The 22,497-nt window shown below is 45.9% G+C and overlaps 1 protein-coding gene across 1 annotated transcript in view; it reads left to right on the top strand.

The window, feature by feature from the left end:
- Positions 1-3,091: 3,091 nt before the first annotated feature.
- DBNDD2 (dysbindin domain containing 2) overlaps positions 3,092-22,497 on the top strand; it is a 36,053-nt gene continuing 16,647 nt past the window's right edge. The window contains exon 1 of the mRNA XM_084853958.1: positions 3,092-3,295. Coding sequence (XP_084710084.1) covers positions 3,253-3,295 — 43 coding nt within the window. The 5' untranslated portion in view covers positions 3,092-3,252. The remainder of the gene's footprint in view (positions 3,296-22,497) is intronic.

The raw sequence follows: 22,497 nt of genomic DNA, 5'->3' as shown, positions 1-22,497 counted from the left end.
GACCAACTACAAAGATGGGAAACTGATTCAAATGGAGGATTCATATGCAGTAAGTTATGAGGAAGGACACTGGGAGATATGCTTTGCCCCCACCCCATTGAAGGCACCAGTTAGGAACATAGGAAGCTGCCTTATACTGAGTCAGCCCCTTGGTCCATCTAGCCCAGTATCGCCGACACTGATTGGCAGCGGCTCTCCAGGGTTTCAGGCAGGACTCTTTCTTTGCCCTACCTGGAGAAGCTGGGGATCGAACCTGGGACCTTCTGCATGCAAAGGAGCTGCTCTATCACACTGAGCTATTGCCCCTCTGTCACTCCCTCCCCCCTCCCCCTTTCCTTTCCTTTCCTTTCCTTTCCTTTATTACATTAATATCCCAGGCTGCCTCCAAGGGCAGCATCTATGGCAGAGGTGCAAAACCTCTGGCTTGGGGGATAAATCTGGTACACCGAGGGTCCCCAGAAGGCCACACCCCCTTTCCCTGACCCTACCCCCTTTCCCCCAACCATGGATCATTTCGTGATTTTCCAGGTTTTGTGCAGTTTTTTCTCCTAAGGCTTAGTTACTGGCAGTTGCGAGCTTTAATCTAAAATATGCCATTATTTGGGGGATGTGGGGCCCCACCGCTTTGGACATTGGTCCCACCTATCCCTGGAATGTGGCCCCCGAAAGCCTGTGCAAAAGGGATTTGGCCATTAGACTGAAAGAGGTTCTGCAGCCCTGCCATATAGCCATCAGGGCTAATAGCTATTGATAGGCTTATCCTCCATTAATTTGTGTAATCTCCTTTGACACCCATTTAAGCTAGTGGTCATAACCACATCTCTTGTGGCATAGAATCCCATGAATTAATTATGCAGCATGTGCAGAAGTACTTCAAATCAGTTAATAATAGATCAAAGCAGATCGGAATAAATAAATGCACACCAAGAACATGGATGTCTAGAACAGGGAAACCTGTGCACAGGAGAGGCAGATTAGATAGTGCCGGTGGGTTATAGAACAATGGATTCCAAGGGCTATTAACGGCTTAGAATCTTGCTTATAGTATCTTAGGTCCTGTGTGTTTTGAGAAGCCCTAAGCATTCATCACTGATATTAGGCAGCGAGACCTTGGATTTCCACCTATACTATGGTGTCTGCCCTACATGCCTGAATTCCTCTGCAATGAGGTGTGAAGGTAAAATGTGAAGACCTCTCCCCACCCTGCCCTCTGGCCCCTGCCCCATAAATGCAAAATGTCTTCAAGCTTGGATTACTTTTCATCATTTGCCAATTGCTATGAGGCTGAAGTTAGTTCCCACTTCCCACTCCCTTATTCAACCCATGAGCAGACTGAATAAAGAACTGAAGTTTATAAATGCCTCTTGCAGCTTTGTGTAGTATACAGAAATAGGAACCAACATCAGCTTAGTCCATTTGCTTTAAATTCTCTACTGGTGGACTTGAAGCATGATGATGATGATATTGATTATGATTATTTACACTTATATCCCACGTTTTCTCCAAGGAGCTCAAAGTAGCATGCATAGTTTCCCCATTTTTATCTTCACAACAATTTTGTAAGGTAAGGAAGTCTGAGAGGTAGTGACTGACCTGAGGTCACCCAGTGAGCTCCGTGGCCGAGTGAGATTTGAACCCAGGCCTTCCCAGTCCAACATTCTAACTGGTATACCACACTGGCTCTCAAGTGGAAATTGAGCAGGAGGAAGCAGATGATTAGAGCGGGTCACTTTTCTGCTAGACCATCTGCCCTGGAGACCCTTTGAAACAGAAACGAGCATAACTAGGATGGTATGAGGCAATGCTGTACCCATAAGCCCAGGCCTGCCCAAGATATTTTGCTGCCTATGGTGAAGGACAAGATGGTGCCCCCCACCCATTCCAAGTACAGAAGCTGACTTAACTGGCAGTTGAACTTTACTTCATCACTGGCATTGGGATAGAATCCTCCACCAGTTAGCAGGCTAGTTTGCGGTGCCCAGGACAGGCTGTGTGGAATACAAACTAGTGGAAGTTGGGGCTGTGAATCTATTCTGGGTTTCAGTCAGAACCAGCCAGAAGTCTAAAGGAGCTATCTAAGGTGTTGAACCTATTTTGGGGATAGGGTTCAGCACCTTGGTTAGCTCCTGTAGAGTTCTGCTCGGTTCTGACTGAAACCCAGGATGGATCTAAAGCCCCACTGAAATTGGAGCCACCAGCCTCCACTGATAGAGACCTCTGTCCTCTAATAGAGGAGGGTTCAGGAGGCACAGTGGGGAGGCTGCCGCCCCCGCTGCCCCCAGCATCTGCCGCCTGAGTTGCCTCACTCTGCCTAATGGTAGGGCCAGCCCTGCTGTGAAAACAGCATCATGCTGCCAGAACCCCCACTGCCTTTGATGCAATTTACTGCATCAGGTTCTTTGATGCAATTTACTGCCCTGGGCCACTCGCTGTGTGGCCCCCAATGCTGGGCCTGCCCATTCCCCCTCCACCCTCTCACAACCCCTGCTGTTCCTGGCTTCTGAGATCACTTTTTTTCCTGCTGCTAGTAGCCCTAGAGAAACAAGGATCTGGGTGGCAATTGTGGGGGGCGGGAGAGGCTTTGACCTCTTTCACCCCCTCCCATCCTTGTGCACTGAGATCTGGGGAGGGGGAGGAAGTGTGTGTCTGAACGTGAGTGTGCATATGTGCCCCTCTCCCGGCCAGAGAAATGTAATAAAATAATAAATAGGGCCCAAAAAGTGTGTGCCCCGTGCTTTGTGGGCCTAGACCCCCCTTTCTCCCCCCCCCCATTTCTGCCACCATTCTTCTTCTTTTCCATTCGTCATCCTCTGCCTTGCACACCTGCCTTAACGCTGCGAAGCTCGGCCGCTTACTTTTTAAGAACGGCGAGTGGGCGGTCTGGCTTATTAGGGGATTTCTGCGGCACACGGAGCTCTCAGCGCAGTGCCACCAAAACCACAGGCCTCCCCTCCTCCGCTTCCGATTTTGGCAACGGTACAAGCAGCGCGAGGAACAAGCCCCGGGCCGAGCTGCGCCTCCTGCCCCCTTCGCGGATACACCACTTGGTACGTTCTGCTCGCCTGAAGTCCCAGCCAGCCCTGCCCGAGCCAGACAGAGAGCGAGCGAGGAGTCCCTGGGCTGGACCTCCCTGGGAAGATGAGAGCGGCGCCGGGAGCTGCGGAAGGAGTCGCCTCGGACCTGCTGTGAGGGCGCCTCCGGGTGGTCCTTGGAACGGAGATAGACCACCGCTTTGGCTGACCCCTGAAGGCGATGTCAGGACCCGAAGCTCCCAGCCACAACAGGAGGCTGCCCTGTAAGTCTGTTCTTTTCGCTGGGGGGAAACAAGAGCCGGGGGGGGGGGGGAGCTCTCTCGTGTTTTCTGTCCAAAACTTTCAGTGGGTATTTCTGTGAAATGGGTTGAACGTTTTATATTGCTTTTTCGTGAGCTGAGACAGAAATAAATGCACAGGATTATCTAGGGGCAAATGAGGCAGGGTAGCCTTCCCCAACCCGGTGCCCTCCAGATGTTTTGGGCTTCAACCCCCCCTCAACCCCAGACACCATGGCCAATAGTCACGAATGCTGGGAGTTGTGGTCCAAAACATCTGGAAGGCCCCAGGTTGGGGAAGGCTGAGGTAGGGCAGAAATGGTCCTCCGAGCCTATTTTTCTGATCTGTGGATTTGGAAGACTGAACGGCACCCCAATGTTCAGAGCCCCCACGGAGCTACCTTGGGATCAGCTCCTACACCCAACTAGAATCCATTGTCAGTTTCTCTCCATATATGCAGACAGAAGTTGGGTTTTGATCCCAGACTGGAGCAACTCCCAGAATTTTCTTACCGCATTTTGCTATGGGAAACGCAGGCTTAACCTGCTTGAATAAGCGTCCAGTCAGATTTGTAGTGCCGCTCTGGGCACAGCGCAGGGGATTCACACCTCTTTCCAATGATCAACAGCTGGGAACCATGCTACCATTGTCTTGTAATTGTAGTCACCCATTAGTATTGTGTGTCATGCAAACAGCAGCCCACGGCATTCCTTTCTCAAGCTGTGCTGACTCACATGCGTGCCTTGTCTCTTTTATTTCACCCCATGCACAATCTGTTTCATATGGCTTTACCTTACAAACACACACCTGTCAACCTTTGGACTTTCCATCTCATCCCTTCCTTGTTAGCATTCTGTAAATATACACAGGCAGGACTGAACAACTTCTCCTCACTTGCACAAATCTGTGAAGTCCTAAAGAGGCCTCAGCCTGCATCTGCTGCACAGTATTTGTGGAAAATATGGGTGCATTTGATCACTCCTTTGCAATTGAGTTCTCTCTCTCTCTCTCTCTCTCTCTCCCCCCTGCCATTATGAAAGCCCGGGTTGAAAGCAGCATTTGGTTCCAGGAAGGAAGAAACTACAGCTCTGGTGGGAAAATGGAATAGGGGGGAATATTAGGACATGAATTCTAAAGGAAAAAAGTAGGGGAATTCATTAATGAAACATGCAAGCCCCACTCCCCCCCCCCTTTTAGCTAAATCATGCTTGCCCCTATCGCTGTCTAAAAACAACAGCAGTGTTAAGGGTCTAGGCCTTTCTGGCTCCCCCACCTGTAATTTGAGCACAACTTTAGCTGTCCTATTCCCTCCCAACCCCACAAGTTCTTGAGCCCTTTGCTTTAGCAAATGCATTTAAGAGCTACTATCCAGGGTCTGATTTGGAGTGTCATAAATGTCATGACGACAAGATACTTGCCACCCCCATGGAGAGATACCAGACAGAATGCACCCACTTGCCCTAGAGACATCCTTTCTTGTGAAATGCATCATCTAGAGTCACTGTTTCTCCATATGCAGCCCCCTCATCAGCTCTGATGCATTCACATGACTCCCACACACTACACTTTGCATGTGGTTAACGTCCTTTTGCCACAAAGGACGCAAGCAACACCACCCCCGTCTTCACATCCCTTCGCTCACAGGCATGCTGAATTCCATCCCCCTCCACCCTAATACATTGCCCCACATTCATCCAACCCGATATTAATATCTCTGGTACAGTATGTGATCAGAAAGACATATATTTAAAACCCTGCACATTAAATTCAAAATGCATTCAACATCACATCTATGTAGTTTGGCTCTAAGATTACCCTTGTTGTTAGAGAATTCTTAGGGGTGACCAGCCATCATTTGTTGACTGAGGTGGGTTAGGATCTAAGAAGTCAGCTGATGTCTCTTCCTGTCCAAGCTTAAGGACTTCTTCCTGAAGAATGGGCTATAAAGAGTGATTTGGTAACATTGGCTCTGAAGCATCTACTGCCTGTGATGTTCCCTGGAGGAATGTGAGTGAGCAAAGGAAGTTTTAGTCTTCCTTTTAAAAAACAAACAAAAACTCTTCTGCTCTATGGGGATGATGGAGACAATCTTGGGAGCAATCTAGATAGAAGTCTCCAAGGATAAATTGGCCTGAAACTGGAGGCCCAGAATCCATCACAGGCTCCCATGCAAGCACTCCATGCATCCTTCCTTTGGGATATGATACTGCAGCAAAAGCATAAAATAATCCAAACCACTGTGGGAGGAAGTACAGGAGGAGGAGGAGGAGGGAGGAAGCGCGAGAGAGGCTGTGGTTTTGGCAGGGAGACTGAGAGTTGAGAGGAGGAGAACAGGGTGAGGAGGTGGTACCCCGTGACCCTTCTCTCTGTCACAAATTCATAATAAAAGCTAGACGAGCCAATCCCCAAATCCCTCGAGTCTCAAAGCTAAAAATATCACCACCGTCCACAGCCATCTCCCCTGCAGAGTCTACATCATAAGACCGTGCTATTTCCAGGGCCAGGAGTTGCTTTATATAGAATGACGAGTAGGATAAAATCATGAGCCCATCAGAGAGGATGACAGGAGAACAAGAGGCTCTCAAAGCACCAAGGACAACAAACTGTGGCAGCTTCTGTGTTATGTTTTATCCACACTGAGAGACACCATTGCCCCTGCTGCCTGGCTCAACCTCCATGGGGCTGTGTTTTCGTCCCTGAATAATTTCTAAGGAATATTCTGGGCTTGGCCCTGGAGTGAAAGCATTCCTCTTTGGGTGTTAATCCCTCAATTTTGCTGCTCTCTTAAAGGTCTCACACAGGTCAGCCTGGCCCAAATACAGAAAAGAAAAGATGGAATCTGAGCTCAAGCTTGGATGGAAGGCACACCCTTGGATTGGGAAAACCCTGCTGCTTAAATCCCAAATGCATGTGGTTATGTACAATGAGGGTGAGGTGTTCTGCATATGCTCAGAGGAACTGTCTCCTTGAGCTACTCTGCAAATGTAGAATAAAACGGGCCCTGCTAATGTTCATGTGGTAGATGCAGAATCCCTTGGTGAAATTAACTACTGGAGTTGAATAGATTGAATAAACCTAGTAGCTTTATGAGACGCTTCTCTAGGTGACGAATAATCTTTATACTACATAAATCCTGGAATGCATTCTAGTATATTTCTATAGAATAGGACATGGAATAGCAGTACCTGGAAAAGCAAAGACTGGGAGATTGGTGCTCTCTTTTAGCAAGACCTATTCATGGTAATGTGCATTCTGTAATTTAATTCTATAATTATAACTCGTAACTGTGGAATTTAGTGCTGGGTGCAGAGCCTACAAAATTCCAAGAAGCTCAGGTTCCTTTTGTTTTTTTAAAGCAAGTTTCTAGCCCCTAGGGTTTCGAAGATAAACGAAAGTGCTTGCCCAATGCACTGGGCAATCTCAGAAGCCTCAGATGGGCCTGCACAAGATTTCCAGTAATTGTGTAGTAGATCTTCACTGCCCCGCTAGCTCTTTGCACCCCCCATGATCAGCAGAAGCAGAGTAAATTATGTAAAATGAAAAATATGCGCAAATGTGCACTGTTTATATGTTTCAGAACTCAACTTTTGTTGGTGCAGAATTTGTGTATTAAAACCAGTTGAGTATGCTAAAGTGATAAGAGTTTGAGCTGAAAAGTCAAATTCTCACCTCAGCCATGAACTCGCAAGATGGCCCTTAATCAAGCCACCATTGCTAAATGTTTGCATCTGCAAAATGGGGATAATAACCTACTTGTAGTTTTGTTGTAAAGATTACCAGGTTAAACTTTTGCGACATTCTTTGAATGCTTGAAATACTCTACTGTATTATTATATCCACTGTGGCAATCTCATCAGGTCCAGCCTGGCATTATTATTTCTGATGCTGCCATTCACACTAGTGCTAATGCAGGATTCTTCCTCCTTAAAGCAAATACCAGGACAGAGGACAGATTTTCCTCAGGACTGCATCAGGAGATGAAAGGGTTAAATTCCCTTCCATGCCTGCTGCAAACCACATAATTAATCAGCCCCCCATCCCAGCTGATGCTATTTGCATTTTTGAAAACCCTGCATGTTAAATGCAAAGACAGGGTGTATAGTTGGGCCCTAACCTGGTACGAAAATGGTGATTTGGGGGATCTGTCAGGAGCAGGGAGCCTTTGGCAAATCTGTTTATAAATGGCCTAGCTAGCTATGTGAAAAGCTGAACAGCTTTTGTAGCTCCTCTGGGGCATTGAGGAGGGAGGAATTAGGAACCAAACTAAGTGCTTATTTGTAAAATGAGAAGATTGGGCCTCAAACACACCCAGAAGGTATTGCCTTTGATCTAGAAATACTGACCTCTTTAAACCCAGCTATGCAGGAACTGGCTCTGGCTATTTGATGGTGACAGATAGTGTCTGAGCATGTATAGAATGTGTGTCAGCAAGTGCGGTAAAGAAAATATCCCAGCTAACGTATAGGGTAGATAGTAGTGCTGCTATTGAAACCAGAGTCCAGGATCAACCCTGTTTTAAATTTAATCCCATGTGAAGAACAAATAAGTTCTACACTAGGCTCTTCTTATTTTTGAACCTTCCTATTGGAATATCTTCTAGGTTTTTTTCTCCCATTCATCAACCACAAGAGCTAGGAAGTTGCTGAGAGTGTGAGGAAGCCAGTTTCTTCACCATGTGGTTTAGCATGCACATCAACGATGAACATAAACAACTAAGTTGTATAATGGTACAAAAGGCTGCATTAGCCACAGTAATGAGGCCTGGAAAACTGGTCACCTCACGCACATACATTACAAGCATTTTGTTTTATACTGTGGTTGAGTGGCAGCCCATGAAAAATGGGTTAGAAATCCAAATGTAGCTTGTCATTTTTCCCATCCCACCCTCAGAATCTGCCGCCTTAGTGGCACCCAACCAGTTTGCACATCAGCACAATTCCTGGGTTGTTTAACCCAGGAATTGCTAGGGCCAAGCAGCTGCAAGTGTGTGTGCTGCCTCCTGTGCACTCATCACTTCTGCACTGATTCATCCATGGTTTGTTGTCAGGTTAACTCTGGGTTGTTTAACCCCTAAACAGCCCAGAGTTCTGGGTTTGGACATCACAATAACAACCCAGGAACAGGGCATTCCTGGGCTCTTGACTGAAAGCCGAAGCAACTAGTGTGCAAGACGCAGCATACTCATTCCCTCACTCCTGGCCCTGACAACCCATGGTTTAAACAACCCATGGGTTGTTATTACATGCAACCCGAGCCAAAGAGTGATACCACTGTTTTTCATATCTTGCAAATATAATTGTGATTCTTCCTGAGGCCCCACCAGCTCCATTAGAGTTATTTACCCTTTAAGCAGTTGGGACTTTAAAAAGCCTTGAAATGAAGAAAAACCTTCCCCCATCTTTTCTTGGATTGTTGCCTACATTAACAAGCCTCCCCCTCCAGCTCATTCTTTCTTTCATGCTGCTCAGTTCACAGAGGGCGTTTGTATTCAGGATCCAGCAGGACAAGGAATAATGACAAATGTCACCACTCCCTGGCGGAAATGCAACCCGACAATCCTGTCAACTCTTGGCCAAAATAGAACATTGCTTACTAGTCTTGATGCAGGCTAAAGAATCTAAGCATCCACCAGAATTTTGGGGTTAATCCTATTTTCTATCACCAATCCTTGTGTGCAGATTCTCTTCACAATGTCAGACACTATTTCTGGCAACCTTTTCTTTCTGGGAGAAGATAGAAAGAATGGCTTGGCTGTAAGGTCCCCCACACGCAGTACTTCTTCTTTAGCCATGGCAGCTAAATAGAACCTCCTTGGTCAGGAGCAGTATGCCACTATATCTGTTGCTTTGGGGCAAAAGCATCAGAGGGCAAGTGCCTTTCACGCCCTGCCACTGGACTTTCCAGAGGCAGGTGGTTGGCCCCTGTAGGAAAAAGGATGCTTAGATGATCCTTTTCTTGCTGGTCTGATCCAGCAAGGCTCTTCTCATTAAACATGTATTGTGGCATAGTTCCTGAATAGCTGGGTTTGAGGAGGTCAGTATTTCCAGATTTCAAAGTGCACAACGCTTCCAATACTAAGTAGAGCTTTTTGTATATTTAAAGTGCCTAACATATATGATCTCAGTCATTCTTTTTTAAAATTAATTTTTATTGTAAACTTCAACAGAAAAAGCAAAACAAAACCATAAAAGAAAAAAAATGTCGACATGATTGAATGTATCAATTTCAATTAATACATGTGAAGTGTGTGTGTTTACACAACTATATGTACACATAGCTTTCTAAGAAATAAAAGATTATACATAAACTTCAGCAAAGCCAGACCAAATATCCATATATGTATCCACTCATGAATGATGCCTAAGTACCACCCATTCAAATGTTGAAAGTGTTATTAAGTCCTCAGTCTTAATTGTGGTATAGGAGGTAAGGATTTATCTTTCCACTGTTGTAATATCAGTCTTTTGGCTGTCAAAAGGGCGCAGAGAATTCATTTACGCTGACTGTGGATTAACTTCCAGGAAACAGATAGATAATTTAAAAGAACATGTACATCAGTAAAAAGCTTTCCAATACGAAGTTTATCTGTATAATAACCTCCTCCCCCAAAGAGGCAACTATCGGGCATTACCAGAACATATGATTAAGAGAAGTATTAGCATTATTACACCTCCAACATGATCTCTGTCATTCTGGGAACTGATAGCCTCAGCTGCTCATTGCTGAGCAGAGATCTGAACTCCTAATTCATGCTCTTCACCTCCCATTCCACACCAGCTGCCTTCTACAATCTATACCTTACTCATTCTTGTAACAATCCTGGCAAGGTGCTGTTAAGGCGCCCACTTGACAGATGGGAAGCCAACAGAGGAGTGACCTGCAGAATACGACCCAGCGAGACCATGTCTGAAATGCGATTTGAAGTCCCATGTTCAGCTCCAGCTCTCTTTTCATGGGACCTCATAGGCTGACTTGCTGTGCTGGCCACCAGTGTCAATTCAAAACAGCCAGCAATTCCATTTGACAAGGTATTTCAAACTGGGAAGCACACCAGGATGGGGGGAAAGAGGACACCAAGATTGGGTATCTTATTAGTAATAGGCAAAGCAGCATTCAAAGCTTTAGGGGTGGGCCCAAGAGTGGGTCAGCAGCACCCCACTGGGGTCGCTGAAAGGAAGATTGGCTCATAAAACCCTAACCGCTGTGGAGCCCACTCACCAAAGACTGGGGGTAGGAGGGGGCACGAAAGGGAGGCCACTGTTGTGTCAGTTTCAGCAGCCCTTCTCCGGAGCCCCCACCAAAGGGAGTGAGGTGAGTGACTACCAATAAGAGTGCCTGTTCTGCTGTAGCGCCCCAGTTGTGGAATGAACAGAGAGGCTCACCTGGTGCATACATTGTGCCCTTTTTGGCACCAGGTGAAGACCTTTTTATCTTCCCAAGGATTTTAGTTTTTTGGTTTCTGTTTTAAATAATAGAATTATAGAATAGTAGGGTTGGAAGGGACCTACAAGGCCATCGAGTCCACCCCCCTGCTCAATGCATGAATCCAAATCAGAGCATCCCTGACAGATGGCTGTCCAGCCTCGTCTTGAACGCCTCCAGCGTGGGAGAGCCCACCACCTCCCTAGGTAATAGGTTCCATTGTCGTATTGCTGCAACAGTCAGGAAGTTTGGTACAGTATTTTAAATCTTTGCATTGCTGCTAGGTTGTATTTAGTTATTATTTTTATACTGTCATTTAAAACTTTTAAATTTTTATATTGTATTTTATTGTCTTGTATTTTATGGTTTTTAATTGTTGTGAACTGCCCAGAGAGCTTCGGCTATTGGGCGGTATAGACATCTAATAAATAAATAGTGGTTAATATGTTAATTTAGGGCAACGCTTCCCAAACTTGTGTTCTCTGGATGTATTGGGCTGCAGCTCCCATGATTCCCAGCCAACATGGCCATGCTGGCTGGGAATGATGGGTATTGTAGTACAACACAACTGCAGGGCACCAGGTTGGGAAGCCTGGCTTAGGATCAGGGAGACCTGGGCTTGGATCCTGTCTCAGCCCTAAAGCTATCTGGGCGACCCTGGGCCACTCACTGTCCCCATCTTAGCCTAGCTCACCTCACCCCACACGGCTGCTGTGAGGATAAAAGCAGAGGGAGAAGCAAGAACACACTGCCCTGAGCTCCCTGGAGGAAAGGCAGGGATAAAAATGTAATTAAGGCTGCAATCCCAATCCCATATCCCCTTACTTGGGAGTAAGCCCCAGTGAACTCAATGGGACTTACTCTTGAGTAGACATGTATAGGAGTGCACTGTAAATAAATAAATATTACTACTACTAAATAGGGTATATGTAGCATCCAAGATGGTAGGGTAGGGTAGGGTATATAGAGTTGGGTTTTATTTTATTTATTAAAAAAATTATAGCCCACTTTTTTCCTATTTGAACATTTAAGGCAATGCGATGCCCTTCTTCCCTGGAGAACAGGTAAAGCAGCTGATGCTGTGACCAATCCACCTGCTTCCGGGTTCTTCCCATTTGTTAAAAAATCTTTCGTCCACAAGATGAATAGAGGAATTAGAAGAAAATCCCCAGGTCTCCTTCTTTCAGCTTCATTCCTCCCTTATGGTCCCTGTACTTGCATTCAGGCCCAGCCTTCAGTGCATAATGAGTGAGCAGTAAAAGCCGGAAGGATTAGCAGGCAGTGGGAAGCCCATTTGATGCTCTTGGAACCCAAGCGGCAGGCGTGTTGGGAGGTCAGCATTTCAGGGGGGGAGCGGTACTTCATTTCCCCCAGCTGTGAATGTCTGCAGGGTCCCATTGGTTAGATGCTATGGGAAAGAAAGCCCAGCAGTAGCAGGTATTTTTTCCCCCCTCCCCACAAAGACAGAGTGTAGCACACAAGGGTCAGCATTGTGCATGAATGCATAACAGTCATGGGGAACATGCCATCCCAATGAGGCAATCCCAGCGCCCGGCCGTGTGTGTGTGTGTGTGTGTGTGTGTGTGTGTGAGAGAGAGAGAGACCATCAGTCACCCAGAGTAGGGGAATGGTTTGCGCTCTCGTTTCTGCTCCTGTCCTAGTAAAGAAGCAGAAGTGGAAGCATGCATAGACCTCTTTGCCCAAGATAAATGGAAAGCATAGTAGACAAAACAAAAAGGAGGGGGGATATAGTAGTCAGAGACACTGTCTCTGACCCTCACTGCAGTCATGGGGCAATCAGGACCCATCGCCAGCTGCTCAACTAACCCTCTGGCTATCTGTGCAAGTTACATAATGGCAGTTCAGTGCTTGTGGATGGCTGCCCAGCCGGCTAATGAAATCTCATCAGGGGAATTTATCAGCAGGTTTGTTAATTTATCTGGGGAATAAATCCCGGCACGTCTTCCCAATTCAGCCTTTTTAACATAAGCCATTTTGTGTGAGCTGTGGCATGTACTGACTCACACACAGTACCAATCGGTCCCGTCGCTCTTTGTCTGGATGCCTCCCCCCTTTCTATAGCCTGGCTTCCCTGTGCACTTCCTCACTTATTAGATCTGCCCTGGTAGGGACAAATAAGAGGAGGAGACTCAAAGGTTCTTCACTTGGAGCTTTTATCCTGCGACTGAGATTGGTTACTCACGGACGTTTGTGGGTCCTTTAGATGACGCCGTCAACCACCAGGGTGTCTCCTGCACTAAATTACCTTTATTCCATCTTTTAAAAGATCAGAGAAAATGAGCTATCCAGTTACAATTTAATTACAATTGTAATTGTATTGCTACAATTACAATACAATTACAATACAGTTCCAGTTCCAATTTAAGCTCCGCTTGAGTTCCCTCATGAAAAAGGAGAACTGAAAACTTGCAATTAAGAGGAGCTTAGACCACAGTGCCATCTAGTGGCTGTATAATAAAACATATGTAAAACTCAGATAAGGGGGAAAAGGAGGGGGAAAAGAAGCAGGTGTAAAGGGAGTCCATTGTGATCCTGCATTTCAAACAGAAGCAGAAAACCCTGTTTTAAATGCAGAATTTTAGGATGGTGTAGAGATGCGCTCAGTGCAGCAGCCCTGAACACAATGTGTGTTAATATAGGATTGCCCAATCATGGAATACGAGCACGGATTAATTTCAGGTGTCACCGCGTAAGCATGCCTGGAAGCTAGATGCCTTTTGAGCTGAAGCCCAGCCTGAGCTGAAGCCCAGCCTGAGACACACATTCTCCTTTATCATTTCACTTGGTCTAGGGCTGAGCCCCGGCATTCAGACAGGAGCATAGGAAGCTGCCTTATAGTGAGTCAGACCATAGTTCAATCTAGCTCAGTATTGTTGACACGAACTGGCAGCGGCTCTCTAGGATTTCAATTAGGAATTTTTCCAGCCCTACTTGGAAATGCCTGGGATTGAACCTGGGACCTTCTGCATGCAAAGCAGGCGCTCTCCCACTAAGCTACAGCCCAGGTTCTAGGCTATCTCAAATGATCCTGCAGGTGAGCTAACAGTGTTTGTGGGAGCACCATGGATAGGGTAGCCACTTGCGCATTGCCAAAGAATAAAATAAAATACAGATTTGCATACAAATTGTATATGGTAATTTGTATGTATAGATGGACATGTAGAAATAATTACTGTAATTTAAATAAGAATACAGTACATCTGGACATGGTAGGGAAACCATGATGAGTTGAGCTACGTACCTGCTCAGTCTGCTGTCCAGGTGTTAACTGTTGATGAGCAACTTCAGGGCCCCTGCCTGCTCTTCCTTCTTATGGTTCTTTTATCTGTGAATTGAACTTGGACTGGACAGGCCTTCAAGGAGAGGATGCCTTCAAAGAGAAGGCTGTCCTCTGTACAGAAGGTGGCAAGGCAGCTGTGGGGGTAAATAGAGTGATTTTTGAGTCAAGACATGGCAGGACTGATAAGAAGATGCTGAAAAAAGAACAACATTATCTTGGCATGTCCTGTTGGCAAAAAGCTTGTTGTTGTTGTTCAGTCGTTCAGTCGTGTCCGACTCTTCGTGACCCCATGGACCATAGCACGCCAGGCCTTCCTGTCCTGCGCTCTCTCCCGGAGCGTGCTCAAGTTCATATTCATTGCATCCGTGATGCTATCTAGCCATCTCATCCTCTGCCGTCCCCTTCTCCTTTTGCCTTCAGTCTTTCCCAGCATCAGGGTCTTTTCCAGAGAGTTTTCTCTTCGCATTAGGTGGCCAAAATATTGGAGCTTCAGCTTCATTATCTGTCCTTCCAATGAGCAGTCAGGGTTGATTTCCTTTAGGATGGACTGATTTGACCTCCTTGCAGTCCAGGGGACTCGTAAGAGTCTTCTCCAGCACCACAGTTTGAAAGGATCAATTCTTCGGTGCTCAGCCTTCCTTTATAGTCCAGCTCTCACAGCCGTACTTTACTACTGGGAAAACCATAGCTTTGATTAGATGGACCTTTGTCGGCAAGGTGATGTCTCTGCTTCTTACTATGCTGTCTAGGTTGGCCATAGCTTTCCTCCCAAGGAGCAAGCGTCTTTTAATTTCATGGCTACAGTCACCGTCTGCGGTGATCTTGGAGCCCAAGAAAGTAAAATCTGTCAGTGCTTCCATTTCTTCCCCTTCTATATGCCAGGAAGTGATGGGGCCAGATGCCATGATCTTAGTTTTTTTAATGTTGAGTTTCAAACCAGCTTTTGCACTCTCCTCTTTCACCCTCAACAAGAGGCTCTTTAGAGCCTCTTCGCTTTCTGCCATTAGGGTGGAATCGTCTGCATATCGGAGGTTGTTGATAATTCTCCCAGCAATCTTAATTCCGACCTCTGATTCATCCAACCCGGCATTTCTCATGATGTACTCTGCATATAAGTTAAATAAGCAGGGTGACAATATGCAGCCTTGTCGTACTCCTTTCCCAATTTTGAACCAATCGGTTGTTCCATCTCTGGTTCTTACTGTTGCTTCTTGACCCTCGTACAGGTTTCTCAGGAGACAGGTAAGGTAGTCTGGTACTCCCATCACTTTAAGAATTTGCCACAGTTTGTTGTGATCCACACAATCAAAGGCTTTAGCGTAGTCAATGAAGCAGAAATAGACGTTTTTCTGGAATTCTCTTGCTTTCTCCATGATGCAGCGAATGTTGGCGATTTGATCTCTAGTTCCTCTGCCTCTTCTAAACCCAGCTTGTACTTCCGGTAGTTCTCGGTTCGCATATTGCTGAAGCCTAGCTTGTAGGATTTTGAGCATCACCTTGCTGGCATGTGAAATAAGCGCAATTGTGCGGTAGTTTGAACACTCTTTGGCGTTGCCCTTCTTTGGAATTGGAATGTAAACTGAGCTTTTCCAGTCTTGTGGCCACTGTTGAGTGTTCCAGATTTGTTGGCATATTGAATGCAGCACTTTAACAGCATCATCTTTGAGGATTTTAAATAGCTCGGCTGGAATACTGTCATCTCCGCTAGCTTTGTTGTTACTAATGCTTCCTAAGGCCCACTTGACTTCACTCTCTAGGATGTCCGGCTCAAGTTCAGTGACCGCACTATCATGGCTATCAGGGACATTCAGATCTTTCCTGTATAGTTCTTCTGTGTATTCTTTCCACCTCTTCTTAATCTCATCTGCTTCTGTTAGGTCCCTGCCTTCTTTGTCCTTTATCGTGCCCGTCTTTGCACAAAACGTTCCCTTAAGATCTCCAATTTTCTTGAAGAGATCTCTAGTCTTTCCCATTCTGTTGTTTTCCTCGATTTCTTTGCATTGTTCATTTAAGAAGGCCTTCTTGTCTGTCCTTGCTATTCTCTGGAACTCTGCATTCAGTTGGGTATATCTTCCCCTTTCTCCCTTGCTTTTCGCTTCCCTTCTTTCGTGAGCTACTTGTAAAGCCTCATCAGACAGCCACTTGGCTTTCTTGCATTTCTTTTTCTTTGGCATGGATTTTGTTGCTGCCTCCTGAACAATGTTACGGACCTCCGTCCATAGTTCCTCAGGTACTCTGTCTATCAGGTCTAATCCCTGAAATCTATTCCTCACCTCCACTGTATATTCATCAGGGATATGATTTAGGTCATACCTGAACAGTTTAGTGGTTTTCCCGACGTTCTTCAATTTAAGCCGAAATTTTGCAAGAAGCAGCTCATGATCTGAGCCACAGTCAGCTCCAGGTCTTGTTTTTACTGACTGTATGGAGCTTCTCCATCTTTGGCTGCAAAGGACATAATCAATCTGATTTCGATATTGACCATCTGGTGACGTCCATGTGTAGAGTCGCCTCTTGTGCTGTTGGAAAAGAGTGTTTGCTATGATCAGCATGTTCTCTTGGCAAAACTCTATTAGCTTTTGTCCTGCTTCATTTTGTACACCAAGGCCATGCCTGCCTGTTATCCCGGTGATTTCTTGACTTCCTACTTTAGCATTCCAATCCCCTATGATGAAGAGGACATCTTTTTTTGGTGTTAGTTCTAGAAGGTGTTGTAGGTCTTCATAGAACTGATCAACCTCAGCTTCTTCGGCCTCAGTGGTTGGGGCATAGACTTGAATTACTGTGATGTTGAATGGTTTGCCTTGGATTCGTACTGAGATCATTCTATCATTTTTAAGATTGTACCCCAGTACTGCTTTTCCCACCCTTTTGTTGACTATGAGTGCTACTCCATTTCTTCTAAGGGATTCTTGCCCACAATAGTAGATATGATGGTCACCTGAATTAAATTCGCCCATGCCTGTCCATTTTAGTTCACTGATTCCCAAGATGTCGATGTTCAATCTTGCCATCTCATGTTTGACCACCTCCAGCTTACCTTGATTCATTGATCTGACATTCCAGGTTCCTAAACAATATTGTTCTTTACAGCATCGTATTTTCTTTTCACCACCAGACACATCCACAGCTGAGTGTCCTTTCGGGTTTGGCCCAGCCGCTTCACTCTTTCTGGCACTACTTGGAAATACCCTCTACTCTTCCCCAGTAGCATATTGGACACCTTCCGACCTGAGGGTCTCATCTTCCGGCGTCATATCTTTTAGCCTTGTGATACGTTCCATGGGGTTTTCTTGGCAAGAATACTGGAGTGGGTTGCCATTTCCTTCTCCAGTGGACCACATTTTGTCAGAACTCTCTGCCATGACCTGTCCGTCTTGGGTGGCCCTGCACGGCATAGCTTATGGCTTCACTGAGTTACGCAAGCCCCTTCGCCACAACAAGGCAGTGATCCATGAAGGGGGGCAAAAAGCTTAGGAACTGTTAATTTCAGAATGGACTATGTCCATGAAATACAGGGATGTATTGTTTATAGTTATCTTCACACAGTGCATAGTTAGCTTATGGAACTTGCTACCACAAGATGTAGTGATGGTGCCCAGTTTGGATGGCTTTAAAGGAGATTAGACAAATTCATGCAGGATAAGGCTATCAATGGCTACTAGTCCAGATGGCTATATATTACCTCCAGCATCAGACACAGTATGCCTCTCTATGCCAGTTGCTGGGGAACACAACTGGGAGAGTGCTACTGCATTCATCTCCTACTTGTAGGTTTCCCGCAAGCAGCTGGTTGGCCATTATGGGAACAGAACGGGACTAGACAGGCCTTTGGGCTGATCCAGCATGGCTCTTCTTATGTTCTTATGACAGTTATATCCTACCTTTCCTCCAAACTGCTCAAGGTAGTGCGTGCGGTTCTGTTCCTCCCACCATGTTATCCTCACAACCACCCTGTGAAGTAGGTTAACTTGAGAGGTAGTGAATGGTCTAAGCCTGTCCTGTCAAGAATCACAGCTGGGTGAGGATTTAAACTGACGCCTCCCCAATTCTACTCTGACATTCTCACCACTCCAGCAACACTGGCTGTCCGTGCTGGCTGTATAGGAAAGAAACTGTTTCTCCTGTTCAAGCACCGAGTCAATGCTGACTCCTAGAGGGACACCGCTTTCGCTTGCGTTTTCATGGCAGACTGTAGCGGGGTGGTTTGCCATTGCCTTCCCCAGTCGTGACTACCTTTCCCCCAGCAAGCTGGGTACTCATTTTACCGACCTTGGAAGGGTGGAAGGCTGAGTCAACCTGAGCCAGCTACCTGGGACCCAGCTTCCACTGGGATCGAACTCCGGTCGTGGGGAGAGTTTCAGTTGCAATACTGCTGGCTGTATACACCAGCTTATTTGTTGCCCTATTAAAGAGGGGAACTCTAACATTGGCTGTATCAGAGTTTCCGAGTCTCGCTTTCATTGATATTCTCAGCCAGAATTCAAGTAGGTGGAATGTTTTTCTTTGTCTGGAGTAAGGCTGGGAGTGCAAAGCCAGAACTTGAAGCACTGATTAGAGCAATGTGTCCATGGCCCAATACATGGAGGCACCTAGAGACCCAGATTGGCATATTTATAGCCTCCCCAGTGTGTGTAGGTGTGGAGGGCGGTTTGAGGCAAGATGCTCTCAGTGCCTTCCTCATCATCACTGTTGCTGCTGCCACTTGCTCTGGCCCTCCTCTGGTCCCCAAACGCGCACCACTTCCCAGAAGGAGAGAACAAGGTGAGGAGAGATTGCTGCTTCTCTCCCCCACCCCCTTTCACTGCTCACTTGCTGGGGGAGGGTAAGTGAGCAAGCAGCAACATCATGAAGGAGAAGTAGCAATATCTAAGGGCTCCAGGGGTTGGCAGTTGGCTACTGGGGCATTGGGTCTCAGTAGTTGCCCAACACTGTTAACCTCGGTGCAGGCTATGCACCCACTTGACATGCTCTGGCGATCCTATATTTGCCTCTCACATATGCAGGATGATTATATGCACATTCAGTGATCCCATGCAAATGCTGCTGCAACACAGAATGAGCTTCCTGAGAAATTGGGTTTCATGTTGTTGTTGTTGTTAAAGCAAATTTTTAGTCTTTAAAATTTGAAGGATGGTGATGTCTGGTGAGGCCTTTCTCGGTGGTGGCCCCCCATTTATGGAATAATCTCCCTGATGAGGCCTGCCTGGCGCCAACATTGTCATCTTTTCGACGCCAGGTTAAAACTGCCCTCCTCTCTCAGGCATTTGGCAGCATATAAGAAGTCTCTTTGATCATCTCTGGCTGATTGTTTTAAATTGTTTTAGATATATGTTGTGTGTGCTATTGTTCTGTGTCATTACATGAATGGTTTTATACTTTATATGATGTATTTTAGTGGTTTCTAATTTTTGTGAACTGCCCAGAGAGCTTCGCCTATGGGGTGGTATAGAAATATAATGAATGAATGAATGAATGAATGAATGGGAGGGGGCTAAATTAGCTTTTCAGTTGTCTTTAGGGGTGCAATTTCAGTACCCTGGATCCCTGTTTGTCTCTCCCCGCACCTACCAGAAACAGAGTAAATTATACAAAATGTGCCTTACTTATACATTGCATGATTTAGCTATTCTTGTTGTAGAATTTAGGTTACCTTGGCTCAGAATTTGTATCTTTTTTGTAGAAGAGAGTGCACCCAGCTAAGCACATATGTAGGATTCCTCCCTGTCTTATTATGTTGGTTCAAACTGAGAAACTTCTCAGGAACTGCTTCTTTGTGGGAAGTAAAGGGTTTATTTAGGGTGTAGTTCTGGAATGAAAGCCTCCAAAGAGAACACATCGGCTCTCATGGTACGCCCCCCTTCCTCCATGAGTCCTTTTCATCACTCATTTGCTCTTGTTTTAACTGCTGACCACTTTCTGTGGGAAAACTAGGCTAAGCAGCTGACTGGTCTAGCCGCTTAGTAATGGATTCCAGTTGTGACACAGCTGGTGCTTGGCTGGAATTAAGGCAAACAGCCCTGACTAAAGAGGCATGCAGTAGCACCAGTTCAAAACACTATAGCTGCAGCCCTATGCACACTTACTTCAAATTAGGAACACCAGAAGTGAATGGAGCTCACAGTCCTACCATACAACGATCCACTTGTTGTCTACCCCAAGTTTTCTTCATTTTGCAGAATAACTTGAGATGTGTACAAGGTCATTTTGCTGCTGTTGTTAAACAATTGGGCATCAGAAATCCTTGCGAGATCTACTGCACATCACCCAGAGATCTACCAGTAGATCCAGATCTACCTTCTGCCCACCCCTAATCTATTCTGACTGCCACCAGGTCTCCAGGGTTTCAGAAAGCCGACTTTCCCATCACCTGCTATTTGATCTTTTTTAACTTGAAGATGCTAGAGATTGTACCTGAGACCTTCTGCATGCAAATCATGTGCTCTACTACTGAGTTACGGTCCCTCCATATTAATAGGTCCCATAACGTCTTTACCTAGAGCAGTAGTCTCCAAACATTTTTGATTGCACACCCCATCAGTAAAAAAATTTGGAACATGCACCCCCAATGTATATTTATTTATAAATTGTATACATGTACTATTGTACTAATATATTATGCACATTATAAAACATACACAAAAACTAGAAATTAAAGGATGAGATAAAGATGAAATAAACAATATTTTTAAAATAATGTTTTTTATTTTATTAGTGGTACAAACCCCCTTTTTGCTCTCACTAAAAAAGTACTATGATTAATATTTTTTAGTGAGAGTAATGTGATTGTATATACTTTGTTATTTTTGAAAACCTTGGTTTAACACTTTGTGATACAGCGATTTGAAGGTCTGGTTCTGAGTTCAGTTTATTTCGTTACTTGGTTTTACTGGCTGTCATAGCTGCCATAGCACATGCTTTCTTCTCGGGTAAATCTCCTTCCCCCTCTCCTTCGGCAGGACGGCAGCTGCTCTGGTGCTGTGGCTTCCTCTGCTGTGCCTGACAGAGACTGGTTGCTCCTGGTAGCCGCAGCAGAGGCAGGATAGGACTGGAGCCGAGAGAGAAATGCCGTGGAGCTTCCCTCTCGGCTCCCATCCCATCCTGCTGTCTCCGCCGCCCCCATCGTTGCACACAATGGCAGCTTGTCAGGGCAGTAGGAGGCTGCTTAGCTATCAGGCAGATCTCACACCCCAATGGATCGACTTGTACACCCCCGGGGATGCACACACCCCACTTTGGAGACCACTGATCTAGAGTATGCTGGATGCACTGCAACGCACTTGTATGTTGCTCCTACTGGCCTTGGCGGAAGTTGCCAAAGGGGATGTAGGAGTGTTTTTCCTCCTTGTTCAGTCCATTCTTCTGGTTCCATGTTGAATTGGACAGGGCCTTCTATCCAGTGGAGGCTGGTGGCTCGGATTTTGGTGGGGCTATGATTCCATCCTGGGTGTCAGTCAGAACCAGCCAGGTCTCTAAATGAGCGATCCAAGGTGCTGAACCAATTTCATTTGGGGGATAGGCTTCAGCACCTTGGATAGCTTCTTTAGAGTTCTGGCTGGATCTGACTAAAACCTACGATGAAATCACAGCCCCACTGAAATCGGAGCCACCAGCCTCCACTGCTTCTAGCATCAACTACCCTTTGAGAAGAATTCCAGGAGAGGGAGAGAAGCAGGTGAATAAGAGCTCAGAACCTGCCCCAGCTGGACTTTCCCTCCAATCCCCACCCCCACAACAGGGCCATCTAATATCAACTGCCCTGTAGGAAGGATCCCGATGATATTTTTAAAATATGCTAATATTGTTGTGATGTTATTATTTTTGTGTTACGTGTAAGCCACCTTGGTAGGATGTGTATCCTGAAAGGCAGCATACAAATAATTGTGATAAATAATAGTAAATACATTTTGGGATAACATTGCACACCCTCTCCACATCAGCTAGTTCCTTCTCTACTTTCTCTGCTTTTGTGCACACATATCCTGAACGTGACTGCTGAGTTAGGAAAGGCATGTTTGTTAGCTGATGAACACGTGTTAAGATAGGCTACGTCAGGCCTGTTCAGTGGCATGATTTCTGTAATTTGATAGCTGCTGCAGGATCCCCTGTTGCTGCTTGAAACTTGGAGTCGACTCCCTTGGCCCCAGGAGAGAGGCACTGCCTTGTCAATCCTCCTACCTCGTTTCTTCACAGCGGGCACAAAGTTCAACAGTTGTTGCTGTTTGGCTGAAAATTTCCCCAAAGCAACAGACGGGGCTGCTCAGCCCGAGACAGAGACAATTACAATTTTCACTGTTTGTTTGGTTTCCTTGGTTATGGCACTGCCCAGCTCAGTTATTGCATTTTCCTTACACCAGTCAGGCTGGTTCCTGCCACAACAGCTATTGAATGGAGGAGCTGATCCTTTGATGCCTGGAGCCATCTGAGATATGCTATGGAAAATCTCACAGACGAGGTCTAGGG

This window comes from Heloderma suspectum, chromosome 4 (assembly GCF_057233095.1).
Source record: "Heloderma suspectum isolate Gila_16-S chromosome 4, 16-S_ref, whole genome shotgun sequence".
NCBI lineage: Eukaryota > Metazoa > Chordata > Lepidosauria > Squamata > Helodermatidae > Heloderma > Heloderma suspectum.
The sequence above is the reverse complement of the archived record's forward strand: the minus strand, read 5'-3'. Positions and strand labels throughout refer to the sequence as shown.